The sequence below is a fragment of the Amia ocellicauda genome, chromosome 2 (assembly GCF_036373705.1).
Source record: "Amia ocellicauda isolate fAmiCal2 chromosome 2, fAmiCal2.hap1, whole genome shotgun sequence".
Classification (NCBI taxonomy): Eukaryota; Metazoa; Chordata; class Actinopteri; order Amiiformes; family Amiidae; genus Amia; species Amia ocellicauda.
Window position 1 is genome coordinate 16136512 of NC_089851.1, and position 13574 is coordinate 16150085.

Genomic DNA, 13574 nt, shown 5'->3' on the forward strand with positions numbered 1-13574 from the left:
TGTTGCATTTGATTATTATTATTATCAATAATAATAATAATAATAATAATAATAATAATAATAATAATAATATTGTCCTAGTGACAATAATATTATCAGCTATATCATGATTTCCTATTTAATATGCCTTTTTAGGTTACAATTTTAGTTTATGCTCACATTAAACTAAAACAGACAAACATACAGTAGAAGTGAAAAACAAATGACCTGGGACATATTTAAATTCATACATTTCTTGCTCGAAGAAACAATTTTCACCAGGAAATAAACTGGGTTGTGTCTCAATATATTTTCTGTCTGTGGATACAGGGGTATAGAATATAATATGTTATATTTATTGAGAAATAGACATTCACCCATCCATATGGCTCTGTAATACTGGATTGAATTGTTAATAGTTTTATTTTATTTTGCAGGAAGCAGGAGTATATTAACTAATGGTTCTTCCAAAAATATAATACAACTCAAATAACTATAATTTTGCATTCTAAAATAAGATTTTGTTTTTTTTGCTAATCCACTTTTAGATTCTGGTATTGAAGCACGTGTAAAACATTGTTTGTTTCTGTACAATTAGAGCAGATATAGAATCATGACATTAGTTTGTGAGAAAAAACATAATCAACTGACAATCAGAACATTTTAATGTATTTGTGTTTGTTTAAATTAAGTACCAATCTGAATGGGATGCATACGTAAATCAACATTATGTTGATTTTACAGCTCATATGTTGAGAAAGGTGATCACAGGGGACCTTTTCTGTAACTGGAACTGTTCTGTCACCCTACAAGACTGGATATGCCTCTGGCCATATTCCCTATCCTTCCTGCATGTTAAAACTTGTGCAAAACACTTTGGAAAGTGCAAAATATGCTATATCAATAAGATAAAAGTTATAATAATCACAATATTAGTATTATTATCTGTAGTAGTAGAAATTATGTTGTGGTTCGTTAACAAGTAAGAGATCAATATAACAAGCACAAGATTAAGGGGAGATGCTGTGACTGTCAGAAGTTATTTTAAGAATAGATCTATTGTCTTGTCTCTTTGGTGAACAGGTCTGTATCCATTATAACCCTATCATGTTATATTATTTGTTTTACTTAAATTACCATCCTGTACTGCTGAGCTTCTTTGAATTGAAGGTGTTTATCCATGATGGATTCAGATACTTTAATGATACTTCTATGATATGATGGTCATATTAGAACAATTAAAGGGTAAAGTATTGCTTAACCAAACATCGGACTGCAGTGTTTCAAATACGTTTAGATTGTATCTGTAACAAACGTATCCCCACCTCCACACAACACTAAAGACTTCATTATTAGTTTTTCTTTCATGGGCCCTAATTTACACCATTCACAAGGGCTCGAGTAATTTCATTCAATTATGCTGTCTGTCACTGACTTGACTATTAAACGATCTGCCCATTGCGATTCCACAGATTGTGCTGATTATAATTTAAACAGAAGTTGAAAATGAGCAGTACAATATAAAGGGAAGGAAAACTGTAAAGGCAAGGCAAGCTCTTTTTTTAACATACAATTCAGACGCCGCTAAAAACGACATTTACTAGAAATATGTATTTTCCCTGAAGCTTAAGGTTACTAAAGCCCTGCAACCTAAGAGGGTAAAGTTCAGCCGAGGCTGGCAGGTTCCGCGTGATGCTAGGATTGAACTCACCACTGCTAGCAGCTTCAGTGAGGTTCAGCAGTCCTCCCCCTAACCCGCCGTAACTATGGCAACTGTAGGTTCCATTACCATTGATGTACAACACCTCCTGTGCAGTTGGAACAGCTGAAGCAGTGAAAGTGACCTGGGCCTGTTCTTGTTTATATTGTTTGTCGGTTGAAACAGCTTCATCCTGTGAAAAAAAACAAAAAAAACAAGTACAATTCAGTCATTGATTAAATTGTAGAATCGCACTTCATAGGAGAGAGAACAAAACAGCATTGCGAAAGAACGTGTGGCTTTTGTTAGCCTTGCAGTCGTTGCAACAGGCAGCCAGTGCCAAGATTTGCTTTGTTGGTATAACCGAGTTCAGTGAAAGCGGCGCTCCATTACATAATCTAGTATGCCGGGTCTAGAGTGGCTCCAGCTCATATCCATTCTCTACGCAAGCATTAGGAGTCCTTAATATTCTTCTGTTAGGCTTTTTTTTTTTTTTTTTTTTTTTTTTAATAAAACATATATAATCTATATTCTCGTCATTAATTTCAGCTGAAAGATCCAAACTCCCCTTTCCAAGCAGGATCCATCTTTTTCACACAGTATTTTCTAAGCAACCCCTCTCACGAAACCACTGAAGCAAGTTCCTATCAGACAATCTCCTTCTGCACTCAATTGCATTTGATGCTGTTCTCATCTGCTGTTAACATCAGTGACCTCGTCTCATCCTAGATAACGGTGTTCAATTAGCCTACATTTGCTACCTTTTAGTCTTAGTCACAGTCAAGTTGATGAACATGTGGAATTTAAGACTACGCTCAGTCTGTAGGTCGGAAATGTTCTTAATAACACCACGTACATGCCCTTTCCTACCAAGTATTTTTGGGGAAGATTATTCACACTTGGGTTAACCCCACAGTTCAGTGTTGGCAGGTGCAAAACAGAAAGTCCACTACTACTAATCCACAACATAATCTTGACTTAATCAGTTACTCCATACATTTGGCCTGTGATAAACTAATCTAGCTCTAACCAGCTGGAGGATGTGATGTCATTTGGTGATTAGTTGGTTTATGTTTCCTAAGATTTTATTTAAAGCATCTGACTATATTAATACTTTTGGGAGAAATATGGTAGAAAGCAGGATAGGGAGAGCAGTCTTTTTAAAACTATTTTACAAAAACAAGGTTTAAAGAACATTTTTACACAGCTTAAGATTTGAGGCTAGATTATGTCTGAAACACATGATATGAAATATAAATCACCAAAAGCATCTTATAATAACAGGTCGCTACTTGTTATTTAGTGTGTGCATATATATTATTATTGTGGCCCTGGATAAGGGCGTCTGCTAAGAAATAAATAATAATAATATTAGTATTTCTATTTGATCAATAACTTGCATTTCATTTCTAAATTTAAGTACGAAAATATTATCAGAACATAGTCTATGTGCTATAATTGGTTCATGATATCAGGAGCAAAATATGCCCTTTTGTCTGTTACATTTTCATAAAAACCTAGCAATAGCAGCATGACGCCACTAGAGCAACACATAAATAATATGATAAAACTAAAATGATGATTGTGACCAAAACACACACTGGAAGCTTAAAATAGACCAGGAAAGGCATCTGGCCCTTTTTGGATGTATGTGGTTGCACCTTGTAATCTTTTACATCGGCTGTTGTGAATAGAGGCAGTGGCTTATCCTCAGGCATGAAATGTATGCAAATTTATGAAAATGATGGAGCCTCATGCAAATTTGCCCTCCACCAGTAGGACCACATAGCCCACAACACCAGCTATCAGTTAATGAACACTCCATGCAGCCTCTCAACCAGCAGAGCTTCAAAAATGGCTGCCTAATGAGCAGCCTTGGAAACGCTCAGGCGCAGCACTGGAGCCAGGGCACGCATCCATTTGGCCTAATGAACTCTAGAATCAGAGGGTCGGAGCGTGCATCCTCATACACTGTCTGTTTCTGCCAGTAAACAGGTCTGAAGCCTTCAAGATTGAATATCAAATGCCTAGAACAGGAAATATTCTTACAAAACTCTGAAACTTGTGAACAGTAATATACAGCTAATAAACACTGTTGTTTATAATGCCCAAGGCAGTAAACAGTGCTCTGGCCTAACAGCAGCAAGAACAATGGTGTTCTCACCCTAGTGAGTATTAATGCATTGCATTGAGGTACTGGGTACTGGCAGGAAATGTATATGTCATTTGCAAGTGATTACTTGAAAAATAAAGTTACTAAGCCATTTATAGTCAACACACTCAATTCATTGCTGCCTCAAATTATTCCCATGGTCTGCTAAATACTAGACCCTATTGTAATCTTTGTCATTCAGCAAATACTTTCTATGACTTGCAGTGAAAGGTTTTTATTCCCCATCTATAGGCAATGGGAGTACAAATATGGAAATGTGGGAAAATCGGAAAACATGTTTACTGTTTAATGAGACCATAAAAAAGATAAGACAAGCAAAACACTTTATATATATATACTGCCAAATTAATATAATCTGATCAATGAAATACAATTTTAACATGTTAACATGTTACAATATTCAAATGTGAGATAGTACAATACATATATATGTGTGTGTGTGTGTGTGTGTGTGTGTGTTTGTGTGGGGAGGAGGGGTGGTTGTATGTCTGTATAGTTTAATTGTTTTACATCTTTGTACACTTTCAGCTCATCTTCAGCAGAGGGACTTTTATTATGCTAAAACAATCAAATACAAATTAAAACAATGCATTAGTAATGCAAAATTATACATCCTTGCCAAGTGGTGAGATACATTTATAAAACCACTTATGTATTTAAACAGGTTTCCACAATTTAAGTTTTTCAACAACAATTCATCACTTAACCAACAATGTCAAAAATACTATTAACCTTAATAAACCTGACATTACATCTGCAAAACAAGCTTTTAGCAATGCCCTGTCGTGTCGTTTTTGTGCTTTTGTATACACATTGTCAAAAGCTGAACGTGTACTTCAGATAAATGCCAAGACATTAAAACGCTATTCATAATTTATGTTGCCACAAAGTTGTTGTTTTTCTTCTTCTAAAATACGGTTTTGTGGGTCAAATTATATGAAGTTAGTTCAGAAACAAACCCTGCATGAATTTAGAACAAAGTCAGGAGTTATCCGTTATTGCTGGGAAATGAGTCCGACAAGGGCAGTCCCTAAGGAGTTGGTGAATTATGACAATAACAGTGTTACTAGTTTTGACTGTTTGGCTGCTAAATTCACTCTGCCATATTCTACCCTGGGCTGGATGGGACTTGTGACAGATGTAAAATCTCCATCGCTGACTTGGCTCACATGTTCTGGTCTTGCCCTAAGCTTGCCGATTGCTGGTCTTTCAGTTGAACCACTCTGTTTCAAGCACTGCAGTTCCCCTGGATCCAAGCCCACTATCAGCAATTTATAGTGTCCCATCTGAGAACTAAACATTACAGGCAGAACAGGCAGATCCTTGGTGTAAAGTCCCCTTCCTTTTCTAACATCATATTTTATTTTCAATTAGAACAATATAAATTTACAGTAGAGTTTTTATGCTTGGCAACATTCTTTTGTTTTTAAATAGATTTACAAATACATACTTTCATCTATTTCAGTTATTCTACTATTGTATCATCTATCTATTTATATAGTTTTTTAATTATATTTAATTAGTTCACGGAAATTCACCCATATATGTGTTATTCCAGAAAAACAAACAAACAACATAAGTTGACAAAGTTATATTTAGTCACTGAATTTGGCTTTCAGATTGTAAAAAATGCTAATTATAGATAGTGTTTAATTATGTTAAATTTAAGATATTTATCGAATATCCTTAAATACTGCAGTTCAACAAATTAGCTTTAACTGCTGTAGGAATCTGTTTCAAAGATTCACATTTGCATGTATTCTTTAAACCTTTGCATTTCAATGAACTTTCAAAAATAACAACTTTACTTTGTTTTAAATATACTGCAAAGAAAATTCTAATTAAATTAGATCTCCTGAGCATGTGCATATTAAAGAATAAATTAAGCCAGGTAGTTGTTATTTCTTTCATAATCTACACAGAATGGGTCTATAATTGCTTAGTTAAAACGTTTAAATGTATTTTTCTGTATTATATACTGTTGCCATTTCCAAGCAGTACATTTCTTAAACTTACTTATTCACATATTATTTGATGGTGGGTTTTAGGTAGAAGAAAAAATATTATTCAAACAAAAAGTTGTTATCAATTATTAGATGTTTTGATCTGCAATTAATAATAATGTATTAATCTTTCCCAGCCAAAATGTGCATAAGTGTAAATTAGGGTAGCTTAATATCCTCATCTCCTGCCTTATTGCAACATAAATCTTGCACAGATTTGTATTCCTAATACCACAAACACCACATTAATAATGTTAAAGCTTACGCAGCACATTCATGATGCAGTAGTGATTTTGTGTTATTGTTATTCTCTGACATCCCCTGACAGTTTGTCTGGGGGGGCATTTTGAATTGTGGATGTCAGTATCAATGAGCCTTATGTCTCACAGACATGGCACTGTGGATGGTGTATCATTTTACTGGTTGTCAAAGACATATGTAAGAACTCTGCTAATACAGATGAGCACAGCATTAGCCAGAGTCACAATGCAATACAAAAGTATATATGTATACTGAAGATTTTTTCAATGCTTTTTGATGTACCATATAGAGTGTATGGCTAACAGTCATTGGCGATGTTGGATTCATGGAGGGGTATATTCAGGAATCCATGTTTATCTGTGACACCTTATATACTATGCCTATGGAATAAAGGTGTCTGTCTTTTATTTGATTCTTTAGACAAGAAGTTTTAAAATAAAAAAATAACATTCATATCCAGTAAAAAAAAAAAACACCCCCTTTGAAAACTAAGCAGACATGATGAGCATACATTCTATATATTTTTATGTTGATGAGAATACTAAAACCAGAACACTTTGCAGAACATTTAAGAGCAAGACCTGCTCTTAGTACTAAATAAAATCAAAGATTTTATACCAGTACTGAAGTAAAGTGAATAAACACCATACTTTAAGAAATCCTTTTTTTAATTATATTTTTTCTTTCAGACTATTTGGCTTGGTGCAGCACACAGGACAGAACAGGTCCACACTGATCATTGATAACACTTTTCTAACTTGTGAAACTAAATTGTTGCCTTGGTTCCTTCAGTTGATCAGATGGTGAGCTTTAGTTGGCAGTGTAGGCGTTGGCAGAGAAACTCAAAGCCCTCCATATATGATTAAGATATTATATCAAACAAGGAATTAATATATTACATAATGTAAACTCATAATGAGCAACTCTAGGCTACTTGAATATGAATATATTGAAGCTGTATGCTCATACCTGCTATTTGATGTAATGAAACAAATGTTAATCAAACAAACAAACAAAAGATAAAGGTATCAATTTTATTTAGGTACAATCTTAATATAATAACCTTGGCAAAAGAGGGGTTGAACTGCGTATGATTTTGTAACCTATATTCACAGAATGCAAGTGTCTGGATTTTACATGTACTCTTATTCACTGGGGGAAGCCCTTCATATATAACACCGAGCTATTAAATCCACTCTGTAAAGTCAGCTATCTGTTCTTTTATAACTATCTGTTCAGATGGACACTGACTTAATGCAAAGACTGGTTCTTTGTCCCATGCTTAATCCAATAAACATTACGTTACCTTTTGGGTATACACTGAAGGTAATTTACACATTTCATAATTAATAGGAGACAAACGATAATAATTCATGCTGTGCGGGAACAATTACATTTGGAGTACAGTTTAATCGACATATACAGTATATCTTTATTTAGACACACCTTACTCATATATAATCAGCTACTCTGTCCTGAGGTTGTATCTGTATTTTTCCAACTCAGATTCTGTACTTGGTAGATATGTATGTATTCAAAAACACAACAATACTTCAGTTACTGCTCTTATCAAATGTATTTGAGAATATGAAAATGGAATATCCTTAAATAGATGTGTGACAATCTCATGTTTATACAGGTCAACTATTAAACTAACATTGATGCATTGTTTACAATCAAAGGGCTAACATACAGTGAGGGAAAAAAGTATTTGATCCCCTGCTGATTTTGTACGTTTGCCCACTGACAAAGAAATGATCAGTCTATAATTTTAATGGTAGGTGTATTTTAACAGTGAGAGACAGAATAACAACAAAAAAATCCAGAAAAACGCATTTCAAAAAAGTTATAAATTGATTTGCATGTTAATGAGGGAAATAAGTATTTGATCCCCTATCAATCAGCAAGATTTCTGGCTCCCAGGTGTCTTTTATACAGGTAACAAGCTGAGATTAGGAGCACTCTCTTAAAGGGAGTGCTCCTAATCTCAGCTCGTTACCTGTATAAAAGACACCTGTCTACAGAAGCAATCAATCAATCAGATTCCAAACTCTCCACCATGGCCAAGACCAAAGAGCTGTCCAAGGATGTCAGGGACAAGATTGTAGACCTACACAAGGCTGGAATTGGCTACAAGACCATCGCCAAGCAGCTTGGTGAGAAGGTGACAACAGTTGGTGCGATTATTCGCAAATGGAAGAAACACAAAATAACTGTCAGTCTCCCTCGGTCTGGGGCTCCATGCAAGATCCCACCTCATGGAGCTTCAATGATCATGAGAACGGTGAGGAATCAGCCCAGAACTACACGGGAGGATCTTGTTAATGATCTCAAGGCAGCTGGGACCATAGTCACCCTGAAAACAATTGGTAACACACTACGCCGTGAAGGACTGAAATCCTGCAGCTCCCGCAAGGTCCCCCTGCTCAAGAAAGCACATGTACAGGCCCGTCTGAAGTTTGCCAATGAACATCTGAATGATTCAGAGGAGAACTGTGTGAAAGTGTTGTGGTCAGATGAGACCAAAATCGAGCTCTTTGGCATCAACTCAACTCACCGTGTTTGGAGGAGGAGGAATGACCCCAAAAACACCATCCCCACCGTCAAACATGGAGGTGGAAACATTATGCTTTGGGGGTGTTTTTCTGCTAAGGGGACAGGACAACTGCACCGCATCAAAGGGACGATGGACGGGGCCATGTATCGTCAAATCTTGGGTGAGAACCTCCTTCCCTCAGCCAGGGCATTGAAAATGGGTCATGGATGGGTATTCCAGCATGACAATGACCCAAAACACACAGCCAAGGCAACAAAGGAGTGGATCAAGAAGAAGCCCATTAAGGTCCTGAAGTGGCCTAGCCAGTCTCCAGACCTTAATCCCATAGAAAATCTGTGGAGGGAGCTGAAGGTTCGAGTTGCCAAACGTCAGCCTCGAAACCTTAATGACTTGGAGAGGATCTGCAAAGAGGAGTGGGACAAAATCCCTCCTGAGATGTGTGCAAACCTGGTGGCCAACTACAAGAAACGTCTGACCTCTGTGATTGCCAACAAGGGTTTTGCCACCAAGTACTAAGTCGAAGGGGTCAAATACTTATTTCCCTCATTAACATGCAAATCAATTTATAACTTTTTTGAAATGCGTTTTTCTGGATTTTTTTGTTGTTATTCTGTCTCTCACTGATAAAATACACCTACCATTAAAATTACAGACTGATCATTTCTTTGTCAGTGAGCAAACGTACAAAATCAGCAGGGGATCAAATACTTTTATCCCTCACTGTATAATATGCGACGAAATGCATAGAGCCCTGTGAAATAACAGTTCTACAAATTCATCCGAAATTGGTTGTGTGTTTCATCTGTACTGGGTTAAATATGTCCATTAAGTGCTTTGTGTTTCTGGGGCAGAGTGCGTAGTTAAGAGTAGTCATTCAAATGATTTGCATGATGTCCTGCAGTATACATAAACTCTATTCTATCTTTGCAATGGAAGCAGGTGCTTTTTGAACAACAGATTTCCTTTTCTTCAGTCACCAGATTTCTATTTGCCAAATGCCCCGCTGAAGCAGCCTTGTGTTACCTGGTAACCACCTGCTGAGAGAAACTGTGCAAATGGGGTGGCAGTAGATCATTAACAAAGGCTTAGAGGTTTAAGTCAGGTTAAAAGCCAGGCTTTCTAAATGAGCTCTGCACTACACTAGCAGGCACTGAGAACTGACTGGCTGGCCTTTCTCTTTTTTTTTTTTTTACTTTAAAGCAGAAAAAAACAGTAGGCCAGAGCATAAAAGCATAATTCTCTATCTGTGGAAGTTATAAACATCAAGACTCCTCTATTGAGGCCGCTGCTATGACAACTATCCAGAGGCAAGTGTCAGGTCAGCTCCCAACATATGTGTCTGGGATGTAATTGCTTTGTCAGTGACCTAATAGCCTTTTACCTCTGTACTCTAAATAGCTAAAAGCAGATGTAGTGAAATTAACAAGAGCGGTTCATTTTCTTTGACAACAGGAGTGTGATCCTGAAGTCTTTCAGGGTATTTCATCATTTTTTGTATCCTGGGATTCTTCAAGCTGCAATTTACATTTTACTTGGTATAATTCTCCATGAACAAGGTTGTATAGTAGAGGGAAGTTAGTTGAAAGGCGACTCGTTAACTTTGATGTGCCTGATCTTTGCAAGATAAAACCTGTGAAAGATTTGCATATTCCAAATAATAATAAATTATGCAGTTGTTTAAGTTTAAACGAACTTTGAAAGAATGTGATTTAAGCACTTCACAGGTGACATATCCGCTCAGGCAAATCATATATGTTCCTAAAATGTGATCTCTGTTGGTTTTTATTTATTGTGTAGTTTAAACAGCATTTCAAGAAGAGCATAACAGGTTCTCCTTACTCATATATAAATTATGAAAATATACAATGCAATCATTTGTCTTGTTGTCTACATAACTTTTTCCATCAAACTACACATTGTTACATATCAAACTTCTACCATCGTTTTGTGTAACCTTATTTAAGAAAACACAATGAGATTTTGCTGGCTAAAATAATAAGAATGTAGTCCTTTAACATCAGATAACAATTCAATTTGTTTTTAAGATTATTCAGGCAATAATTCCTAGATTAATATATATATATATATATATATATATATATATATATATATATATATATATATATATATATAATATAAGGTTACTATGATTATAATTAGAAAAATTAAAGGATACACAAATGGAGAGTGACATCAGGCCCATGAAAGGGCTTAAAATATTAAAACAAATATAATCACCTTGTTGTCTAGGAAATTGTGTTTCTGTTTCACGTTTTCCATTGCTGGTGTTTAGTCTAAACTTCTCTCACACACTCAGCAGCTTTCCTTCATGCAGATCCTCAATTATTTTATAACTTTCTATTCAAACTCCAATCATAATCTATATGAACAACCTTGATGTGCCTCTGCTCTCCCCTAATGATGGATTGTAGTCTTTGTAAAAAAATATTTAAAGCTAACCACGGGTTATGCTGCCATATTCTATGTGAAAGAATCAGTGTACATGAAGCCCCGTGATATAAACTAAATTATAAAACAAAAATTAAATCCTTTGAATCCTTTGAACACACAGTTTGTCTGGCGAACAGATATTCGATAGACAGAATCTGTGCTTCCAAAGAACATAATTACATAAAAAAAGTTTACAAATGAGAGGGACTATTTGGCCCATCTTCCTTGCTGGGTCTTTAGTAACAAATCGATCAAATAATTTCATTGCAGCCATCTCTCACAAAGAAAAGCTTCAATTGCTTTTCTTAGTACTTAGTACACAATTGTTTGTGTCAAGACTGGCCTCCTTTCTGCAGTTCTAAAACACACCTAGAGTTACAGGCTAAACCAATTAAAAGTTATCATGCCATGAAAAGGTGACGTGAACGTATTTCTGGTACTCCGAATGATCACACACAACATAGCCTACAGCTCCCAACAATAAAATACATGCTTGTAGCCTATACATATTTTTAGACAGCAGGACATAAATAGAGGATGAATGTTTTCTAGAAGTTAGGACAGCTTTAAAATATCAACGCTTTGTTAATTTTGGCAAACAGCATTTGTACTGTATAATCATATTTCATAATTGTAATATTTTTGCATGTGTACATATGGATAACATAGACAAAAATCACATTCGGACATGCACAACATCAACATCAACAAAAATAAAACAGCCACACATTTTTTGCAAAGGCAAGGCAAGTTTTACTATTATTGTGTACGTACGCATTCTTATTACACCAATAAGACTATAGGTGATGTGTATGAGGGGAATTAAAGATCTGGGGTCTCTGTGATTTCCGTTTCTTTTTTATTGCTTTTTGCTCACTTTTAAAGGTCCAAAATCCCAGCCGTGGATTGGTCCATAGGTGTTTCATTTTACTTTCCCACTTTCCTGTCCATTTAAGCATTATGTTTAGCCACTGCCTTTCGCAGGATGGATAGCTATTGTTTTTGGTGGATGAATTCGATGTTGCAAAATAGTAACCTACGTTTAGGTTTAGTATGATTGTGCTCATTTGGGTTTGTGCATGTTGGGCACTTGCAGAGAGCTGTTTGAATTATAGCTGAGTCTGACTGCACATACACATGTTCCTTTGGGAACACAAATTACACTTCTCTGAATTCTGCCTGTTTTCCACATTTTCTAAATCAATATTCTAAAGGAGTGCTTACTAGTGTATTCCATTATTTTAACATTATGGCTCTTGAATTCTACACTTTACACTATTAATCCAAAAGGAAGAAAATCTCCCTTTTTCGTTATAAAACATTGCCTAGAAAAAGGCAATGACAAATCAAACTAAATCTAAATCTCCTTCTGTAAGTGCAATGCCCACCCATTTGATATTTATAATCAACATTTCTGCTTCCTGCATGTAGTATGAAATTTCATTTGACAGGTTTCTGCCCATTTCCGAATAATGGCTACATCTTCTTGTACTCTCCATGCTGCTACTACTGTTAGCTACAACCTGTACCTATCACTCAGGGAAATTATTTTAGAGAAATGATGATAACTGCACTACTTTTCAGATCAATGCATTATTTATTTAAAGTGACACAGCAAAAAAAAAGTAATGTGAATATTTGGAGTACAGATCTCTCATGTGTTCTGGTTGTCCTGTGCTCTGGGTATTTTAGTTCAGCTTCTTCTAAATAATAAACTTAAATGATTCTTTGAAAATCCCAAGACATTGAATTCTACTTTTTCCTTTATCCTATAATTTGTTAAACAGTCTTTTTTTCCAAGGTATCACATCAGAGTAATTATCCTACTCATTCTTCAAATAGCAACTAATCTGTGTCAGCAGCTTTCTCTCAGTTCAACTAAGAGTGCACTCCTTAATACCCATTCATGGAATTTACAGATCTATGTATGGTAATACCTGTCCTAATATATATATTCATCCACACATTACTTTGCACATGAGGCTACTTCCTAACATATTACATAACCTTGCTATAAGGAAAATCTGAAACACTAAGGTTCCCCATAAAAAAAATATATAATAAATCTACATTTAATATAGTTACAATTGGGAACGTATAACTTTGAATATGACAGCACTGTCTGCAGTTTGCTACTCAGGCACCCCACAAATCATAAAGGATCTGACAGTTTGTAACACTAAAATAAGAAAAAGATCTGAGGGAATTACAGCAGAAGCCAATAAAAAATACATCTATTGAACTCACATTTTGTATTCTTTTAGAAATATTTAATATACTGTAGCTACGTGAATGGAAAGGCTGAGAACAGATTCGCATCATAAAAGACAAACTTCAAGTTTTGCTGTAACAGGACAACACTGGTCATATTATTTGCCTAACAGGTGTCTATGCTAGCTCAGAGAAGCATTGTATTTTGGGAATTAATTTGCATAGTTGCCTACTCCTGCA

General features: G+C 35.5%; 1 protein-coding gene across 3 annotated transcripts in view; it reads right to left on the reverse strand.

Annotated features, from left to right (window-relative positions):
- LOC136765816 (nucleolar protein 4) overlaps window positions 1–13574 on the reverse strand; it is an 82859-nt gene that overhangs the window by 12783 nt on the left and 56502 nt on the right. For 2 of the 3 annotated variants that reach the window (XM_066719619.1, XM_066719617.1), the window contains one exon: window positions 1691–1871. In XM_066719619.1, coding sequence (XP_066575716.1) covers window positions 1691–1871 — 181 coding nt within the window. The remainder of the gene's footprint in view (window positions 1–1690; window positions 1872–13574) is intronic. The other variant, XM_066719618.1, reaches the window with a different exon arrangement.